General features: G+C 32.8%; 2 protein-coding genes across 3 annotated transcripts; one reads left to right on the plus strand and one right to left on the minus strand.

Annotated features, from left to right (window-relative positions):
* Positions 1-9397: 9397 nt before the first annotated feature.
* Positions 9398-12572, minus strand: LOC107870223 (epoxide hydrolase A). The gene is made up of 4 exons (XM_016716677.2): positions 12365-12572; positions 11087-11453; positions 10334-10575; positions 9398-9850 (listed from the first exon to the last, which is right to left on the minus strand). Exons 1-4 carry the CDS (start codon positions 12472-12474, stop codon positions 9604-9606), a joined length of 966 nt encoding a protein of 321 aa, XP_016572163.1. The 5' UTR covers positions 12475-12572; the 3' UTR covers positions 9398-9603.
* A 7625-nt stretch (positions 12573-20197) lies between these two features.
* On the plus strand, positions 20198-21652 carry LOC124898799. Of its 2 annotated transcripts, none has more exons than XR_007055584.1 (2): positions 20198-20811; positions 20893-21652. XR_007055584.1 is itself a non-coding variant. In XM_047412790.1 (2 exons), exons 1-2 carry the CDS (start codon positions 20614-20616, stop codon positions 21108-21110), a joined length of 393 nt encoding a protein of 130 aa, XP_047268746.1. In that variant the 5' UTR covers positions 20239-20613; the 3' UTR covers positions 21111-21652. The 2 variants fall into 2 exon arrangements, 1 of the variants encoding a protein (XP_047268746.1); XM_047412790.1 differs by having other exon boundaries at positions 20239-20788.
* Positions 21653-22131: the final 479 nt, after the last annotated feature.

Below are 22131 nucleotides of genomic sequence, written 5' to 3' on the forward strand. Positions count from 1 at the left end.
GTCTAAAATCAAATTTTAATAAAATATTCAAATATATTTGATAAAAATAGCGTTTTGTACACCTCGTACGTTGTACGTGCATTTTGTGAAACGTGCGATCATTTAATGTGCATTTTGTGTGCCATAAGTGCATTTCGTTATCAATTAGTAAAAATACTTTTGAACTATATTGATATTAATATTATTGTTAAATATCTGTGGGATTGCTTTAACAGCTGTATGGTCAAGCCGGTCATGGGACATATATGTATTCAAAGTATGACAGAGAATATATATACGTTTCATTTATCATAATTTGAGGTATATTTGAATACATGAAATCAAACTAAAGCTTGTTCCGATTAAATATCGGAATGTATGATAAAGTGTTTCTATTAAATATTTGTACAATATAAAGTTTGAAAAAGCTTTTATGCGTATTTTTAAGCGTCCATTTCGTTGATAAAGTAACTAATTAGAATATGTCACCTTCTTTAATTATACATACTAATCTCAACTAATCGTAAATGTCACGATCCGAACCGGGGCCCTGGCCGTGACGAGTATTTCGAACCATATAGGCTCGAAACACTCCTATCTATCTGGTAATCATGCACATAATTCATATGATAAAAGAAATGCGGAAAATACACAATACTCCGAAAACATGGTCATAAGTCTAATAAAATCAATAATGGGCAATAAAGTCTCACAACATCTATCGACATCTGAAAACCGTCTTCGAAATCTCTACTACATGACTAAAACAAACAACTGTCTGAAAACTGAAAAAAGGCCCCCAATAGATCCAAAACTATTAAATAATAAATAAACTGCCAGACATCAGGCCTTCCGGAATATAGAAGGCTCACCACTTATCTTTGCAAATCTGACTGAAGAATCTACTGATTTTCTGGACCCCTAGACTGTGCCTCCGAACTTGGAAGGGAAGGGGGTCAATACAAAGTACTGGTACGCAGAGTAATTCAAAAAAAAAGTAGAAATTTTTATATAAAATAAATGAGAGCTATTGTAAAGCACATTATTGCAAAATAATTTTGAAAATACATGGGCATAGTATAATGATTTTTCAACAACAATGCAACACATCTAAGTTAGGTAGTACACCCTACAATTTCACATTTACACCAACTGTCAAATCTCGGTTGCCGCTGAGATTAGAGTATAAGTGAGGGAAAGACACACAAGATCACACAGCAGGGTGTCTCGACCCTATCAATTATGGTAGTGCACAAGATCACAAAGCAGGGATCCTAACCATAGTCCCAATTTGAGACGACATAATATCAGGTACACAAGATCACACAGTAGGGTACCAAGTTCCCGAGTCAGCAAACACGGTTTCCAGCGTAGAGTTATTTGACTCGTGCTTTCTTTGGGTAACCACCTATCTCACAAAATCAATGCATTAAACTCATTTTAATCAATCACATGTCATACTCTGCAGGGTATCATCATACACGACTTGCAAGTCATCAATATCACATCAACTTTCCAACTTCTCATACCATTTATAACATGCACATATGTATGACTTTCACTCCATTAAACACATACACCATGGTTCTCAACATGCAATCATTCAAGAAGTTCAATCATTTATGAGTAATGTCATATCAATTGCAAAACTCATGCTCTCAATGGTTTAACAAAAGTATAATATGGGGTATAAACATTATCATGGGGAATTTAAAAAATTCACGACTCATGTACATTGCACACTTTTGAAATTACAGGTCACATATTCACAATTCAACCATTTAAATACATTCAAACAAACAATCCCATGATATTTCAATATTCCTTTTAAAATCATATATCAAAACATGTTATTGGTATCAATTAAAAACCCCCATTTCTAAAAATATATATATATACTTGTATAAATTTAAAGTCTTGCATAAATTTCTTTTTGAAAACATGCCCAAGAAATTTAGGACAACCCTACGTACCTCTATTTCATAAAGTGATGGGTGTTTCTTGAAGATACGTTGCGGGAATTCCGATCCTTCAATTTGTTTTGAAAATCCACGGTTGAATCCTGAACTACTTGGGTTTTTAGTTTGATGAAAATATCAATAATGAGATCATTTGGGATAAAAATCTCATGTTTAAGCTGAAGAAGGGGGCTGAAAATACCCATTTTGCCCTTAAAAACACGGAAACAGAAGTTGAAAATTTGGAGCGTGCGATAGGGCGTGCGTCACACGGTTATCGCATGCTGCTACTATCTTAGTCACTAAAACAGTCATAACTTTTTGCTCGGATATCGTATTTAGGCGAAATTGGTATCGTTGGAAAGATTATTCGAAGACCTTTCATTTGATATGTAATAGTCTCTCTAATTCATCACATACTAGGAGTTATGGTCGATGTAAGTTGACCCAAGTTTAAACATCCACTAAAATTTATTCGGTAGAAATATTTTCAACTCGTCTTAGAGTTAGGGGATTTTTGTGAACTCAATTCATATTCACAGGTATTCTTACACTATAGGATTGATCACTACACATATATTAACAAGGAATCATCTAGTTCGGGTCTATATACGTAAGGACGACGATCTTGATTCGAGTCTGAAAGTACGGGGTGTTACATTATCTCCCCCTTGGGATCATTCGTCCCCGAATGATGGGTAGGGACCTTTTGAAGCTCTATGAGTGTAGAATAAGAACATAATCTCACATTGAACATTTTTCCTCGATAAAATATGTGAAGGCAGCGATCAAGCTTCATGATAACCCCTAGTGAAACGTGAATGCACGGAACATGAGATGATGAAACATGGCATCGACATGATCTTGGCATGTATTTTGAGGCACATGAACAAAGCATTGTAGGACGTGAATTTTTCTAAGAATCCTAGGCCTGATTAAGATCGGTACAAGACATGAGATGGGATTCTCACGGGACATAAGAATATTATCCTTCTCCATCTTACAAGATACAGTTAAAAGACTTAATCTTGGAGACACTATTTGTCAACTCCCCAAACAATAACCTACATATGCCTCATCGTTTCCCAACTTATAATTTTTCCCATACACATCTATCCACACGAATTTGATTCCCGTTGTAATATACTTCTATATTGAAGCCTCACTCGGAGAAAAAAGGTGCTAACTTAAACTACGAGACCCTGGCATACACATCATGAATAGAAGTAACATCATCAGGCCATCACTCATACTTATAGCACTGCTCGAGGAGAGACATGAAGTAAAGATACGATAGAATAAACACGGAGTGCTCCAAATATCAAGTGTCTGGATCATAAGTAAAGGGTCGTTCGGCACGAACACAACACATTGTGGCTTCCTCCGGACAAACCAAAAGGAGAAACATGGATGCGCATATCATGAGCTATATGGCATAAAGCCGAAATTTATGTCACTAACAACTAAGGTAAGGATTTCACTTAAAGTGATTGCTCCCCATTCAAGGAGCTGAAAATTTTCCATGAGTTAGCATAGACTTTATCACTCTGGCTAATTCCGACATAAAATGATTCCACAACATACAGAAACATATTTCCTTAGGACCGAGCATGTTATGAGACATAGGTTTGGATCATGAGCAACATAACCTATGGCTCGGATACTTGGAGTATTGGGTCACTGAGGTACATTATTGCTTCTCGTTTGGACGCCAAAACATGACATGACTTACATAGAGAACTCAAACCTTAGACATCGGCAGGACTTGAATACATGTGACCTTGGTAGAATGAACTCTTAAACTGACGTAGGAGGAACATGCTTGAATAGGAGTAGGTTCATCATTACTCTTCCCTAACTTGCCAAAATGAGAAAATTCGAAAACTACCTTAACTCACCATCTCCCCCTTAGATCAAAGTCATAATCCCAGACTTGAGAACATAACTACTTATCAATCTATAACCACAATTCTCTATACAATAGGGGATATCGGTATACACATGAATACAAACTTCCCTCAATAATTTAACATAAAGACACTAAATTCCTTCTAGGACATCCCCCTTGAGGAATACTAATCATAACTTCCTCTAACTCCAAAATCATCCACTTATGACTAACATCATTATAGACATGGACATCCACGCCTCTAAACACTTAAGAGTTAGGATTTTTGTTCTTGGCAGGGAAGGATGATTTCAATTTGGAAAGAATGTTAATTTGGGGCTAAAGTGTTGTTTTTCTACTCAAATTCGGTGTTTAGGCAGAATTAATGTGGGTGAAATTGACCCAAATGCCCTTAATGAGATGGAGTTTAAATGCTGAAATTCCCAGGTAAGTGCAGCAGAGCATGCGTCACATGCTATTTCCCACCACACTGGAGCCTGCGATGCATGCTATATCGCATGTTGCCACCATGCGATGGACCATGCGACGCATGCATATCGCATGGTGCTACTGTTTTGGAAATCAAACGCGCCCTAAATGATGTCCAAAAATTTTGAAACTCACCCGAGATGTTCTATAGGCTTGCCCCATCGTAACACAATAAAAAATCTAAAAATGGAGGTCGGGAGGACTGAAAATGAGATTCCCAAAGGTTCAGAGCTACAAATGAGACTAAGTCTCTTTTACACTTAGAATATTTTTAAGTTTCTTATTCCATGCACATGCTAATAAGAGATAACGCATTGCACGAATTTTACGGGGCGTTATGACTACTTAACGCATACTCTAAAAGCATTGCTTTCCCAGAATGCTACTCTTAAATTTTGCTATTCTCAATCGTCATCAGCCTAAAACTCGCACTCTCATGAGCATACATACACATCCTCCCTTCTTATCACATAAGAATCCACTCTACACTACTTAACTTTCTAACATTAGACCGTCAATCGCATAACTTATATAATAGAAGAAACCTTACCTAGTAACTCAACGGTACTACTATGTCTACTAGCCACACGCAACATGTAATAGTCTTAGAAAAAATGCCATAACTCCATATCACCTTGGGCATACTTACAAACCATACCTACAACATTATACTTCATTACGAATCAACTTAAACTTAAGTCATTTCATACACCGTTCAAGCCTATTAGGTCACTTCCATATAACTAGCATCATTAACCAAGAAATCATCACATCCACCTTCATGGACTTCAACTGTTCAAAACTTAAGGTCTAGAGCTAAACATGATTTTACAACCCAACCTTACGCATTATTCTCACTTCGAAACCATGAAATAAATATCAAGAAACACTAGTACACTAGAACTTCATAACAACAATAATCAACCTTGACCTTACGGTCTTCCTTATAATAACTCATTAGCACGTACTATTTCAACACATCAATCTCATGCCACTATTTTTACCACCACATCCTACACTTAAATTCAAGCCTATAGTTTAGCATCAATCATCTACCACCAATGACGAGTGCAACATAATATACTAATCCATCAAATTGGAACATTCCATCCAAATACCTCAAAATCTACTACATACCTTCTCATAAGAGGTACTAGTTTACAACTACCAACGAAAAAAAAAAGGTCAAGGGATAAAGCCACATAATAGACATGATCAACCTCAATCTGATATTATAACCCCATACAATCTTATCTACTTATACGGATTTCTCACCACATACTTACTTACTCAATCATGCATTTAGACTACCTTCAATTTCCACAACAACCATGAGTCTATAATTATAACTTACTGGCTAATATAGCCATTTTCACACTTCAAGCAAACAACAATTCACCTTAACTAATAACTCCTTCTCGACCTTCTACTAAACTAACACACAAGGACGTATCACTTCATTACCACTCAATCTCATGCGAAAAGATTCAACTATACAAATATTCAACCAACACAAGAACAACAAGTTGCTAGTGAATTGAAATATGCCTCACACGGCTTCACTAGACTTTGATTTTGTATTTTGAACAAGAAAATGAGATGAATGACAAGGAAACTATGTTAGTAAATCAAAAGAGCCCCACAAGGCTTCACTAGACTTTATTTTTCAACAACACTTTGATGACAAGATTACATGAGATAGAAATTTAATACGCAATATCCAATGAACTAAGAATACACATCTTACTCTGTATAAATAAAATCGGAGTCAAACACTTCCTCCATGGACTACCATACCATCCACACATGCTACTAGCTACCACATTAGTTTATCACTATAAAGGGATAAATCATCCTCAAACATCGGTTATTCAACTGAAATATTTATTTGCACAAAAATCACCCTCACTCTGACTTCTAACTTTGTGTCTTCACATCACCAACTTCTTGGTCTAATTTCATTACCAATAGGTCATGACAACAACACTTTAACTCATACTACTATTCGGGTGGAAATACAGTTCCAATATTCTGTTACACATCATTCCCTCTGAAGCACGACATCCGCAACATAAATTTTTGTAAAAAAAAGGGACTGAATACACTCAATACCGCAAGTTGAAAAGCACGATTTCATCAATATCAAGGTTCACACTAGCATCAACACACTTTGAAGCAAACAGACTCTTCTCAAGTCCTTACACAATTTTTAAAATCTTATATGACTCAACCGGAAAGGACTATATCATGTAGATTCTAAAATTTTTGCACTTGAATGACCCCAATAATGGGACATGTCTGAGAACATCAGAGTAAGAAAGAATTTGGGATGACTTTACTTTCGCATGGGCGACACCATAGCACGAATTAGACTATGAAAGAGGAACATTTTGACTCTGTTGCACGAACTAGAACATGAAGAAAGGGAGACATTCCTAAAGGCCTAGTAGCCTCCTGCTTATAAGTATGGCACATTACATACCCATAAATAAGATTCTACCCAACGCGATTTCGCAGACACCCTGGGACCATGAACCGTGCTTTGATACCAGGTTTGTCACGACCTGAACTAGGGCCCTGGCTGTGACGAGCATTCCAAATTATGTAGGCTCGAAACACTCCTATCTATCTAGTAATCATGCACATAATTCATATGATAAAGAAATGCAGAAAATACACAATACTACGGAAACATGGTCATGAGTCTAATAAAATCAATAATGGGAAATAAAGTCCCACAACATCTATCGACATCTGAAAACTGTCTGTGAAATCTCTACTACATGACTAAAACAAACAACTATCTGAAAAATGGGAAAAGGACCCAGTAAACCCAAAACTATTAAATGATAAATAAACTACCAGACATCAGGCCTTCCGAAATATAGAAGGCTCACCACTTGTCTTTGCAAATCTGACTGAAGAATCTACAGATTTTCTGGTCCCCTAGACTGTGCCTCCGAACCTGGGAGGGAAGGGGGTCAATACAAAGTACTGGTACGCAGAGTAATCCAAAACAAAGTAGGGATTTTTATATAAAATAAATGAGAGCTATTGTAAAGCACATTATTGCAAAATAATTTCGAAAATACATAGGCATAGTATAATGATTTTTCAACAACAATGCAACACATCTGAACTAGGTGGTACACCCTACAATTTCACATTTACACCAACTGTCAAATCTCGATTGCCACCGAGATTAGAGTATAAGTGAGGGAAAGACACACAAGATCACACAGCAGGGTGTCTCGACCCAATCAATTATGGTAGTGCACAAGATCACAAAGCAGGGATCCTAACCATAGTCCCAATTTGAGATGACATAATATCAGGTACACAAGATCACACAGCAGGGTACCAAGTTCCCGAGTTGGCAAACACGATTTCCAACATAGAGTCATTTGACCCGTGCTTTCTTCGGGTAACCACCTATCTCACAAAATCAATGCATTAAACTCATTTTAATCAATCGCATGTCATATTCTGCAGGGTATCGTCATACACGACTTGCAAGTCATCAATATCACATCAACTTTCCAACTTCTCATACCATTTACAACATGCACATATGTATGACTTTCACACCATTAAACACATACACCATGGTTCTCAACATGCAATCATTCAAGAAGTTCAATCATTTATGAGTAATGTCATATCAATTGCAAAACTCATGCTCTCAATGGTTTAACAAAAGTATAATATGGGGTATAAACATTATCATGGGGAATTTAAAAAATTCACGACTCATGTACATCGCACACTTTTGAAATTGCAGGTCACATATTCACAATTCAACCATTTAAATACATTCAAACAAACAATCCCATGATATTTCAATATTCCTTTTAAAATCATATATCAAAACATGTTATTGGTATCAATTAAAAACCCCCATTTCTAAAAATATATATATATACTTGTATAAATTTAAAGTCTTGCGTAAATTCCTTTTTGAAAACATGCCCATGAAATTTAGGACAACCCCACATACCTCTATTTCAAAAAGTGATGGTGCTTCTTGAAGCCTACGTTGTGGGGATTCTGATTCTTCAATTTGTTTTGAAAACCCACGGTTGAATCTTGAACTACTTGGGTTTTTAGTTTGAAATCCTAAAGAGTGTTCTTGGAGTAATTTGATGAAAATATCAATAATGAGGTCATTTGGGATAAAAATCTCATGTTTAAGCTGAAGAAGGAGGGCTGAAAATACCCATTTTGCCCTTAATAATGCGAAAACAGAAGCTGAAAATTTGGATCGTGCGATAGGGTGTGCGTCGCATGCTTATCGCATGCTGCTACTGTCTCACTCACTAAAATGGCCATAACTTTTCGCTCGGATATCGGATTTAGGTGAAATTGGTATCGTTGGAAAGCTTATTCGAAGACATTTCATTTGATATATAATAGGCTGTATAATTCATCATATACTAGGAGTTATGGTCGATGGAAGTTGACCCAAGTTTAAACATCCACTAAAACTTATTCGGTAGAAATACTTTCAACTCGTCTTAGAGTTAGGGGATTTTTGTGAACTCAATTCATATTCAAAGGTATTCTTACACTATAGGATTGATCACTACACATATATTAATAAGGAATCATCTAGTTCGGGTCTATACACGTAAGGACGATGGTCGAGCCTGAAAGTACGGGGTGTTACAGTAAAACTAACCATGCATCTTCAATTGAGGTTGAAGTGTATAAAAAAAGGTGAGATATTTTATGTAGTTGCTTTAGATGGTTGAGACCACGAAAACATTTTCAAAATTTGAGTTGAAAATATCTAATAATTAAGAACATTTATTTAGGTCCTAAATTAGAAACATGTTGGTACTTTGAGTGTCAAAATTAATTTACTAGATAAATTTTATATGTAGTTAACTTGAATGGTTGAGATCACACATAAATATTTTTTCAAATTTGAGTTGAAATGTCCAATAAGATACGTGATATCAAACAAACTTTCTATCTTTACAACAACATACTCAGTAAAATTTCACAAGTGAGGTCTGATGAGAGTAAAGTGTACGCAGAAGTTACCACTACCTGTTTTAGCAACAATTATTATGACCATCAATTCACCTTAAGAGAACTCTTTTATAGCATAAAAAGTAAAAACCATAAGAATAATCACTTAGAGAGTTATTATTAGAGTTATCAAACTCAAAACAAGTACAATCAAGCACAACACACTTTCTATACATCTGTCTCCATCGATCCAATCAAAGACGTCCATGCCATAGAGAGTCGGACTCGACTTGTGATAGTGAAAAAAGAGTGAGTTTAAAACTTTTGAATGAAGTCATAGATGTGTTTGTTAATCTCATCTGGCCTTTCTTGGTTGACAAAGTGAGCTGCACCTTCAATAACCACAACTTCCTCCAACAATGGAACATCTTTCTTAAATCCTCCATTGTGTATGTACTCTTTAGCACCCGGTATATGATAAACCAAGTCAAATTCACCAACGATAAACTTGGTCGGAACTTTAACTTGAGCCCTCGTCCATGGTGTTGTGAGTTCCCAGTCTCTGCATTTCATAAGAGACAGAACTTTAGGGTTTATGTAAAATTTCGGGCAACTCCAAACATCAAATCCCAAGTATATATACGTCAAAAATGTCATTTTCTTGACTAAAGATACTAAGCCTTGCTAGCGTCCATGTATGAAGAAGTTGATCAAGACAATCTAAAAGCAACTAATAGAATCTATGTTGCTCGGACTCTTTAGAAATGCTTCTGGATGCGTGTCGGATCCTCCTAAAACAGTGCATTTTGGAGGATCCAGCACAAGTGTGGCAACAATTTTGAAGAGTCTGAGCAACGTAGAGTACGATAGTGTTCATGAAGACTAGTCTCTAACTAGAAGTAGAAGTCTCTTGACATGTAAAAGCAACAACTACAACCTTAATCCCAAATAGTCGAAACAAACGTGAACTACATAAGCATACAACTAACGTATCGAACAAATGCACTCAAACATACGATATCACAGTAAGGCGAGGAAGGCTTACAAGGGAAGAGCTCGGTAATAGTTGACAGCACCAGTGAAGCCCGTCTTCTCAAACTTGCTGGCATAGTAATCTAACTCTTCCTCAGACAGCCAAGATGAAAGGGCAGCGGGAGCATCAGGGATAGCGTCAAGACCTTTGCCTTTAGGAAAATAAAATGGTGCAGGATCGCGGAATGTCAAAAGTTTCTTAAGAACAGCCTTAGCACCATATGGAGCAAATTCAGCTTCAATTTCGCCCGGTACCTGCAGTGTAAAATCATAGTGAACTTTCTGCTGAAGAAATTACCAATCAAAATTAAATCTCAAGAAACCTACGCCCTTATCATACAAGGTGGTTTACGACCATTAGATCCCTAGAAAGAGGAGCAAACTCCAGCTGTTACCGCTAAATGACAAAGACAGGAGCGGACCCCAAACGAGTGCGGACTTTTCAACAACAGAGGCAAACACGTACTCTCTCAAGTCAAAGTCAGGCAGACTAAGATGGAGTTAATATTACGGTTGTTCCAAAGAACTTTTGAATGGTATGCAACATGTTCCAAACAAATTAATGAGATAATCTCTTGATCTACTTTTGCTTTCCAGATCATCTGCTTCAAATTTGCTCTTATGTATATATGGTAGATGATGAATTCCTCGTGAAAATCCTACCTCCACCACAACCTGAATCCCATGTGCATGTAGAGTTTAATGCACAGTGCTGCATTAAACTTGTAGAATACCTATCAAAGACAAATGATAAATCAAAGAGAACCTGAAATCTCGGGATATAATGATCTTCCCCATATAAAGCCTTAAACCCCTCCACCAAATTCATGTGTGGGTTCCTTTGAAGAAAATGGACACTCAAATTCACCAACACCTTAACTTTGTCTGGCCTAAAAAGGCATAAATGCCAAGCAATTATGGCACCCCAGTCATGAGCAACAACAAACACGTTATCTTCATTTGGATCTATGGCTTCAAGCAGTGCGATAAGATCACCCACGAGGTGAAAGAGACTGAACTTTGAAATGTCATTAACAGGTGCACCTGTAGTATCACCATAACCCCTCAAGTCTGGTGCCACGGCACGGTAGCCACGTTCAGCTAAATAGACCATTTGGTGGCGCCATGAGTACCTGATGTGGTAGATCTTGGATTAACTATCATAGAGCCAAAGCAAATGGAGAAGAGAAAAGAACACAAAGTATTACAGGAATCCGTGATCTATAGGTCAAACAGAGACAACTTTTTTGTTACTCAAACCCTTTCAGAATCCTACAACAAGTGAATTCCCAAATCTTAAGATCATCAATTAACAAGAACACAATCAAAGCAATGAGAGAACAAAAAGCAAATAGCACAAGGATTTAACGAGATTCAGCTAAGTCTAATTTACAATTTCATCATACAAAGCTCAAGTAGTTCCAAATACAATTGTGGATTAACTAGTACACAATCAAAACAACAACAACAACAACAACAACAGTCTTTAATTCTTTAAGTTAAACACATTTCCTATAATTGAAGGGGAGCCTTGTAGTAACTGGTAAAGTTGTTGCCATGTGACTAGGAGGTCACAGGTTCAAGCCTTAGAAACAGCCTCTCGCAGAAATACGAGGTAAGGCTAGGTACGATACACCCTTGTGATGGGCCCTTCTCCTGACACCACTCATAGCGGTAGCTTTAGTGCACCGGATTACCCTATTTTTTACCATGCATAGCTATAGCTTTAGTGCACCGGATGTACTTTTGTTTAAACAAATATCCTATAATGGTATTAATTGGCCATCACCTATGGTAAGTTGACTTTCAATAACACAATCAAAACAACTAGAGAAACAAAAATAAACAACAGAATAAACATGACAATGGCTTTCTTAAACCTATAACAGAAATAAGTTTCCCAAACATACTAAATTTAACATAACTAAGATCTTTTTTATGACCATGGTGTTCTAATTCAACAGAATACCTACCACCTCTCACCAGCAACAGATATATAAACATAATTATGACTTACAAAGTTCAAGATTCAAGAAAATAATACCAGAGTTCAGGGAAACCATGTATGAAGAGGACTATTGGACCTTGGCCTAATTCTGCTACATGCATGTTTATGCCATTTACAGCTACCATTTTGTGCTCTATCTTCTCCATTTTGCTTCTCTTTTTTTTTTCTCACTTTGTATTTTCTTGAGTGTTTTCTCTTTTGGAACTCACGGGTTTTTGTTAATCTTTGTTTGGTAACAAAATGTGGACTAGTGTGAATTTTGAATTGTTGGCACACAAATTAAAGAAAAAGCATTAAAAATATAAATTTAACAAAATTTTCATTTTTACCCAAAAAAAAAAAATAAAAGTTAACCTTATAATACCTTTTCAAAAGTTAATTGATTGTTAAATCACAAGGGTAAATTTAGAAAAAAATTCAATAATTTACTTATTTTGAAACATCAATAAATATCCTGACAATTCACTTATTTCGAAATGGAGGAAGTATCACTATATCAGACTGAAGCGTCCACGTAGGCACTAAGGATTGTCAAAATTATACTTTTAATTAGTTCAGTGGGTAATAGGACCCCTTTAAGTTGAGGTGTGTTGTAATTTTTTTGGGTATAGTTCAGGGGTAATTGGATATTTTTTCTATTTTTATTGAATAATTTTTATTCAAATTTTCTTTTAAAAAAATTATTCTGTTATTTTAGGCCTTCATTAAGTGAATAATTTAACTCTTCAGTTAATCATAAAACTGATTGATTGAGGTGGATGTGTATAATAAAAAAGTAATAATATATTTTATGTAGTTAGCTTATATACGTAATAGATGCTAGCACACATAAATTAGCTAATAGAAATACCTGTTTAGACGCTAAATTTGTCACATATGCTTATTTAATTATTTAAATAAATATATTGATAAATTTAAGAAATTATCGATGCATTTCGTATTTTAAAATGATGCATATCTTTCCTTTGGCATATCTTCTGGATTAGAAAAAATACAAAACCTGTCCATTGTCTGGAGCTTCACATGGTTTTTGGTATAATTATACACGAAATTATTGAAACACATTCAAATTTTAGGAGAAACTAATTATTCTAGATTAATTAAAATGGTATTTTTGATAACCTTATATCTATGTGACAATATGCGTAAGGGTGGACTTACACATAAATTTTGGGTGCTCCAGCACCCACTAAACTCGACGCGAAGTAGGTATAATTACATAAAAAATATATAAAAATGAGTATAAATTATATAAAAGCACCCACTAAATAAGAAGTTAATTAGGTGCACTGGCAGTTAGGTTGATCTTAAGGCTCTTCTTGGTTGAGGTGATTTTTCATTTTTTTCTGTAGTAAACACCCACACTCCTTAAATCTTGGGTCCGCCGCTATATATGTGTGCCTATGTGGACCTTCAGTATGTTGATTCACTGATGTGCCACGTAGGCACTAAGGTTTTCAAAAATATGATTTTAATTAGTCAGGGGTAATAGGATCCTCCTAAAGTTCAGGTGTGTCTTAGCAATTTCTTGTATAGTTCAAAAGCTCGGGTGTGTCTTAGCAATTTCGTGTATAGTTCGGGTGAAAACAGAACATTTTTCCTGTAAAAATGATGGATATTTTGATTTTTTGGGATCATAAGCTAAGGTCCAAAGCAATCACTTAGGGGTCGTTTGGTAGGACGTATTTTGAATTAATGTATTACTAATACCACGTATTAATTATACATCTTACATAGTATTATAGGGTGTATTACTAATACACCACATATGGTGGTATTAGTAATACATGGGTTTTAATATCATGGGATTAGTATGTGTAAAGTCAAAAATATCCCTCAAATTCTTTTAAATATTTTTTTTATTTTCTTAATTTTATTTTTTATATTTATACTAATAAATTTATTTAAATAAATTAGTTTACAAATTTTATCATTATTTACAAAAAAGTCCTCAAATTTCTTTAAACTTTTTCGAAATATTTTTCAATTTATTCAATATTAGTTAACTCTTTTCGATTTATCAAAATAATAATATCCCTCCAAATAATTTTAGCTATAAAAAAAACTACTCCATTAACTTAAAAAATATTTATTGATCAAAATTCAAAAACAAATTGCATACAAGCTTTAATTTTGTAAATAGGATATTTATAAATAAAAATAATTTATCTACTTAGTTTTAATATTCTATAGAATACAATTTTATGTTAATAATGATTTTATCGTATCATCCAAAAGTTACACATACCTCCCTCCAACTTAAAAACACCACAAAGTAATAACAACAAGCAAATGGTGAACAAATAAACAAAAGATAATAAAAAAATAATTTTTGTAAGTGAATGATTAAATCTTAAAATTCTAAAGTAAATAATTAGTTCTATTGTTAACTTTTTTTTTTTTATAAAAGAATAATAAGCTTTTGCAAAAAAAATATACAAAGTTATACTATGTTGAGGGTATTTTTGTAAGCAAATAATATTCTTTTTAAAACATAACAATTCATATTATTTTCAATACAACAAACCAAATACTGCATAAAAAATAATCCAGTATTACAGTAAATTCTCTAGATGGTCACCCATGTTAGGAAAATTGCCTACAAATATCATTTTTGTTTCATTTAGGACAAAAATATCACTCAACTCTTTCTATTTTCCTTAAAATATACTTAACACCTCAAAAATCTTCTCTCTCCTACTTGGAATTCAATGTCAGTAAAATTTCTTTCTTTTTTTGATAAATAGATCTATTTAACTTATCAAACTTATTTAACTAAAATTTTATCCTAATTCTTATTTTTTAAAATAATACACATGATATATTAATCATTGAAGATTAATTTAATTACACCAAAAGCTTGAATTATTTTATTTGATATGTACTTTTCAAACTTTCTTTTATTTACTTATTTATTTCACCACTTAATAATATTTATAACTCAGGTACTTATAAAAATTGGTACTCATTTAATTTTTTTATTATTTATTTTATATATTAAAAATTCTTAAAATGTAAAAGAAATAAAACGACGGATTTCATATTTTAGATATTAAATTTGTTATTTATATGAGAATAAAAGAATAAAATCTAATTTTTGGGATTATACAAAAGAATTTTTGGATTAATATAATCCAAGATATTATATTTCCTTCAAATATAGAGTAATAGAGAATAAAAGAATATAATTTGTTATTTAAAAGTATTGATGACAAACCTACGATTTTTTTGCTGCCAAACAAAATTCAATAAAAAAAATTTTAATATGTATTATTACCTAAGAAATTTAATTTGGACATAGATACTTGCAATTTTTTATGCAGGATAATTTTTGATAAATATATAGTGAAAAAATATTTTTTTTTGCAGATTTTTTACAAGTAATTTCCTATAAACAAATCATTAAATCCGTAAGATAAGACATAAATTTAGAAAAAAAATATATTTTTAATTTAGTTTCTTCACTTTTTCCTGTGATCATTATATTTAGATTTTATTTTATTATAGAATTAAACACTAATTGATATTCGTACTTCATTCTAAATCCATCAAAAGCAAAGAAGAATTGATAGAGTAATATTTTAAAAATTCATTTGTAATATTACTAAAGAAGGTATCATTTTGTTAATATTTCTTAAAAAGTTTAATTTGTTTCAAGACTACATAATTTTTTTTTTCCTTCAAAAAAGGTGATTTTATTTTTTTATTCTCATATAAATAACAAACTTAATGTCTAAAATATGAAATCCATCGTTTTATTTCTTTTACATTTTAAGAATTTTTAGTATATATAAAATAAACAACAAAAAAATTATTGTACCAATTCGTATAAGTACTTGTATTTTAAAACTATTATTAAGTGGTGAAATAAATAAGTAAATAAAAGAAACTTTGAAGATTACATATCAAATAAAATAACCTAAGCTTTTGGTGTAATTAGATTAATTTTCAATTATCAATATATCATGTGTAATTTTTTTATTAAAAAAAAAAGAACTAGGATAAAAATTTAATTAAATAAGTTTGATAAGTTATACATTTATCAAAAAAAAATTAATGACATGGCATTCCAAGTAGGAGAGAGAAATATTTTGAGATAATAAGTATATTTTAAGGGAAAAAAAGAAAAGTTGGATGATATTCTTATCCTAAATAAAACAAAAATGATATTTGTAGGCAATTATCCAAACATGAGTGACCATTCAGGGAATTTACTCTCCAGTATTACTAATCTCAATATTATTAATCTCTGCACTGCTAATTCCAATATTACTAATATAACCTATTCAGTTACACTCTATCAAACGAACCCTTAGTGGAAAAGAAAATAATCGAGTGATGATGTAGGAAAAATATTTTACGTGAGAAAGAAGCAATCTTTATATAATTTATTCGAAGAGGTATGACCGGCATAATAGATATAATCTATATCTATAATCTATAATATATTAAAAGTGTGAACACTCTTGGAAAAGTGATTTGAACTTTTTGCCCTTCATTAAAAGTATCCACAATAGACAAAATGTCTTTTCACTTATTTTTTTTATATATAAAATAATGCTTAATTATTTTTTTGATATTTAATAATAGTTATTTAATAGTTTCCTTAGTATTAAAACTTTAGCATGGTATTTTCCTTAGTTTTAGGACTTTAATTGTTTCCTTAGTGTTAGGACTTTTAGGAGTACTTTCCTTCGTATTACGACTTTAATTAGGACAGTCTTCTAGGTGATAAATATTTACTTTTTAAAATTGTTACATAATTCTATTTATGAGATATTATTCTCTTAAAAGATTTTGTATTTTTAATATTATTTTTTTGATATATAGACCATTTAACCAAATAATAATAAAATATTTGAATAATGGTGATCTTTCTTTCTTTTACTTCTCTAATATCTTGTGTGATTTATAGACACCGCATATTATTCTCTAGAGTTTCATAACTATCCATTCAATGAAGAAAGATCCAATTTTAGTTTTTTGCCCTTCATTAAGAATCTCCGTAATAGACAAAATCATGTTATCACTTACTATTTTTGTTATATATAAAAGTAATACTTAATTATTTTTCTAATATTTAATACAGTGATAGTCATTTAATTACTTCCTTAGGATTAGGACTATTAGGAATACTTTCCTTGGTATTAGGACTTTAATTAGTATCATCTTCTAGGTAATAAATAGCTACTTTTTAAAACTGATGTAAAATTAGGCTTACGATAATACATTTATTGATGGAAAATATTTTCTTATAGAAATATTTGGTTGATATTTATTTAGAAGACAAATTTTGAACTTCTACAAATTGATAGAATAGGATTCCACAATATGGCCGTTACATAATTCTGTTTATGGAACATTATTTTCTGAATAGGTTTTACTCCTATATTTTTAATATTAGTTTTTCGATATATAGATCACTTAATCAAATAATATTAAAATATTTAAATAATGGTGATCTTTCTTTTTTTTTTTTCTCTAATATCTCATGTGATTTATATGACAACGCATATTATTCTAAGGGATTTTCATAACTATTCATTCAATGAAGGAAGTGATGTGTCTGTGAAAATTACAAAAATGACAAAATTAGAATTGATATCATCAGTGTTGCAAGTTTGATATCGTTCACTCCATTAGTACGCAAAACGTTGACTTGCTGTGATAAAATTCATCAACTGCAAGACTTTGCATCAGATCCTGGCACTTGATGTTGGGGAGGATATAATTATGAAGTAAAGTGATGTAGTAAACTTTGAGGATGATGGTGAGAAAGTAATGTTAGATTTGGGGTGTGTTTGGTATGATGGAAAATGTTTTCTTGGAAAATAAGTTGGTTTTCTACTTATTTTTTCATGTTTGGTTGGTGAGTAGAAACTATTTTTTAGAAAAATATTTTCTAGTGTTTGATTAGTGAGTGAAAAATATTTTTTTAGAAAATACTACTAACTGTTAACTAGTATATCAGTGTCTCTAGCAACTCAACAATTTGTAAGAACTAATTTAAGCATAACAAATAATATCAATATCGAATACTAAAATATTACTATCACAAAATTTAAGCAACTATTAATTAGTAAATATAGGAGACACTTTTCAATATTTTGTTAGGAAGAAATATAACGGAACGATAAGCTTATTCAACCTCGTGAAACAAGTTACATCGATGACAAAATGAAATATACAATTAGCAAAAGTAACATAGGTAAGTCTTCCTCTATGCATATGAAAATAACAATATATTCAACGAACATTGAAAATGAAAAAAATTCGGGCTTCACTATTTTTTATTTCAAGCAGTGAAAAATTGAAGCAAAACACAATGAAAAATATTTTTGAGTAATGTAAATTTTTGAGAAATGTGAATTTTTTGAGTCATGTGAATATGAGTGTTGTTGGGGTGGGAAAGAAGGGTGGGGGTGGGGTCATAAGTCACATTTGTCATTTTCTGGAAAATGACTTCCCTTGGCCCATGAGAAAAGCTATTTTTCCTCAAATTGAGGAAAATGAGTTGTTGTGGAAAATGTTTTCCAAACATTTTATTGCAACCAAACAAAAGAAAATAGGAAAACATTTTCCATCATACCAAACACACCCTTGATCTCTTTGTTTTATGCTATTCTTAAAATATCAAGAAAGATTATAACTTTTAGTTAGTTTCATACAATATTGTGGTAGATTTTTCGTTAGAGTTTGCATCAGTGTTAATTTTAGCTAATTATTGTGTTTTATTCATTAATTTTCGTTATAAATTCTCATATTCTCTTCTTATCTATAATGCTATACCTTTTTTGTCATTTGATATCTAATCATAGATTAATATAATTTATAACCATACATTGATTGCTGTGTAATTATCTTATAATTTTGTTAAATTTTTAATGTGATATACACGTGCAAAGCACGTATTCTATACTAGTTGAATTTAAAAAGGTGTATCTTGGTCGATTAATCAAAAAAAAAAAAACTATTAATTGAAAAAAATAAATAAACGTAGTCAATTTGAATATGTACCTTTAGATGCTTGACAAATATAATTTACAAAGTGACAATCATCAATGTATAAGAAATCCTTGGTAGGGAGCGCTTTCCCTAAATGGGGCCCTATGCAGCGCAAATCTGAATTAGTCGGACTTCAATGTGGATATCTGATACTGGATGGAAAACCCAAAAAGAAAAAAATTGACAACACTGATAAATTAAGGTAAAATGGACGATTAAAAACTCTCAAATAAATAACAATCACAAATCGAATTATTATTTTGAAAAATTAGTGACTTAATAATCCAAAATTTAGAGCTAATTAAGTCTACCCCGCATGCACAAATGGTAATTAAATACTTAAATTGTATCGTGCTATATGTTATGCCCACTCCCAACAACTATGTTTGACTAGGAGGCGGAGTCAGCATTTTAACTAAGGGATTCATAATTGAAAAATGTGAATAAAAGAACTAATTGAAAGGAGTTTAACGTCTGTTATATGTACATGAAAATAATTTTAAACTTGTATCTATAGTATAATTTTTCGCCGAAGGGGTTCGGACGAAGCCCCTCACTATTAGCTAGATCTTCCACGGGTTCTAGCAACATATGCCTTCAACGGTAAAAATGGTGTTCGGATTAATTTATATGTATGTTTAATATTGGTGTAATACATAAATGTGTTCTTTAGCTTGACTTCAACACCATAAATATATTCTTTAGCTTGGCTTCAACACCATAAACGTGTTCTTTAGCTTGGCTTCAACTTTTATCTATACCATTCAACTTTGGGTGTGCACAAGTGGACACTTAAAGTTATATAAAGTTGAACAACTGTAGACATCTAATTTTGTTCTCTCCCAAAGTGCAATTTTATCCATTTTTAGCTCATCTTATCACGCACCCTCACCCGTATAATTATATCCCACAAAAATAATAACTTCTAACTAATTTTATCTTATCTTTAACAACCTACCCAGCAAAATAAACCGCCTCCTCCCTCACGTTTTGTTCCTTTTGACCATATATTCAAAAAGCGGGACCCACCTCAGGAGATCTCAAAAAAAAAAAAAATTCAGGGAGAATTCACCTCACAGTAAAAACACAATCATCTTCATCCATCATTCACGCCAAATACCATTTTTTTTAACATAATTCTCACTGTCACTCAATAGAAAAACCCATAATACTCGCAATCAACCGAATACACTCATATATACCCACATGAAAGGGAGAAACCAAACGGAAAAAGAGAGAGAAGTGAGACGGAGAGAGATTGGAGATCGGGAGTAACGGAAATGGCTCGCCGGAAATCGACTGAGAATCATCCTCTGGGTATTGCTATCACTGTTACGCTGGATTTACCATCGAAAAGACCATACCGTCGCTATCCGCTACTGTTTTCGGCGAAACTCGCCGAAAAACAGCGCTGTCAGCGTCGCTCCAACCATTTTCTTCACCGGAGCTCGAATAGTATGGGTTCCTCAGTTTTTTTGGTAATTCCCTGATTTCCGATCTGTTTTTGCCTATTTTTCGAAGATCTCAAACACGGTTTTCTTGATTTTTGGCGTTGTCAGTCTTCGACTTGAGTGATATACTTCGTCTTTCTCGGGATTCAAGTCAGTTCGTGTTATTATTTCTCATTATTGAGTTGGTGTGGCTCGTTATTGAGTTTCGATTCGAGGTTTTCGGTGCCGTTTTTATCTTCAATATATTGAAAGCTAAAAGTTTAGGTACAATTCTAATCTTCTCTTCTTTTACTTCATTATTTATTGTGTTTGGTGCATCGGATTGAACATTTGTGTGATTGAATGATCTTTGTTGTTGGTGAACGATTGCTTTTCTTTAGTTATGAATCATGTGATGAAGTGAACCTTCTTGTAAATTTGGATTGATTAAAGACTTTTGGTTTAATTTGGTTTAAGTATAAATATGGTTGAAATGTGATAGAATCATGATAGGTCGATTCGGATAGACAAATAGTAGGTTCGGGTAGGTAAAGTTTAGAATTTATGATTTTGTTGAGTGTTTGAAATTTTATTGAACGTTTGAAATTTGGTTGAATGGTTTGATTTTCTCGCATTGAAAAATTATACTCATTTGGTCGGGAAATGCCCCGAAAAATTTGTATTGATTTATCCGAAAAATGTTCCGAAGTACCATGTACTTGAAGATGACGCATGATCAAGAACCGAAACGTCGGGTGGAGAAAGCAATGGAGTGTAGTTTAGAATTAGCATAGAATAGAGTAGGTTTATATTTTCGCATTTTTCTATTTCAGGATTGTAATAATCAGACTGGACACTATAATTTTGGATTTGTTTTGTTTGTTTGTTTGATTGATTGTTTTGTGTGATTTCGTATGGTTTATATATTCATAATGCTAAAATAGCCGATGCACTCCACCAATCGACCATGGTCGAACCACGGGACCGAGGGGTGCCTAACACCTTTCCCTCGATCAACAGAATTCCTTAGTTGGAATCTCTGTTCGCAAATCAGTTTTAAAGAGTCAAATCATTTTGAAAAGGATCTTTCAAAGATGACTTGACACACCGAATTATGTCAAGTGGAGACTCTGAATAAAAAATGTAAATAGTCCTTTTTGAAACAAATTTTCATCTTTTGTTACTTTGATGATAAAAACCCTTTTGAAACTATTAAAATCAGATTTTTTCGGGTTAAGAAAAGGGGTGTGACAACAACTACATGCATGTGTCCTATGTGGCATCTTACGTGGTAAATTCATGTCCTACATGTCGTTCTATGTGTATTATGCCACATAGGACGTATGTGTTTACTTGTTCAACTTTATG

Source organism: Capsicum annuum, chromosome 5, assembly GCF_002878395.1.
Source record: "Capsicum annuum cultivar UCD-10X-F1 chromosome 5, UCD10Xv1.1, whole genome shotgun sequence".
Taxonomy (NCBI): Eukaryota; Viridiplantae; Streptophyta; class Magnoliopsida; order Solanales; family Solanaceae; genus Capsicum; species Capsicum annuum.

Excerpts from the sequence above, each read along its gene's own strand:
- LOC124898799 (XM_047412790.1), top strand. The coding sequence starts at position 20,614 with ATGGCTCGCCGGAAATCGACTGAGAATCATCCTCTGGGTATTGCTATC. Across the intron at positions 20,789-20,892 it reads TCTTCACCGGAGCTCGAATA|TCTTCGACTTGAGTGATATA; the intron begins GTATGGGTTCCT and ends TGGCGTTGTCAG.
- LOC107870223 (XM_016716677.2), bottom strand. The coding sequence starts at position 12,474 with ATGGAGAAGATAGAGCACAAAATGGTAGCTGTAAATGGCATAAACATG. Across the intron at positions 11,454-12,364 it reads CATGGTTTCCCTGAACTCTG|GTACTCATGGCGCCACCAAA; the intron begins GTATTATTTTCT and ends CTACCACATCAG. Across the intron at positions 10,576-11,086 it reads ATTATATCCCGAGATTTCAG|GTACCGGGCGAAATTGAAGC; the intron begins GTTCTCTTTGAT and ends TTTACACTGCAG.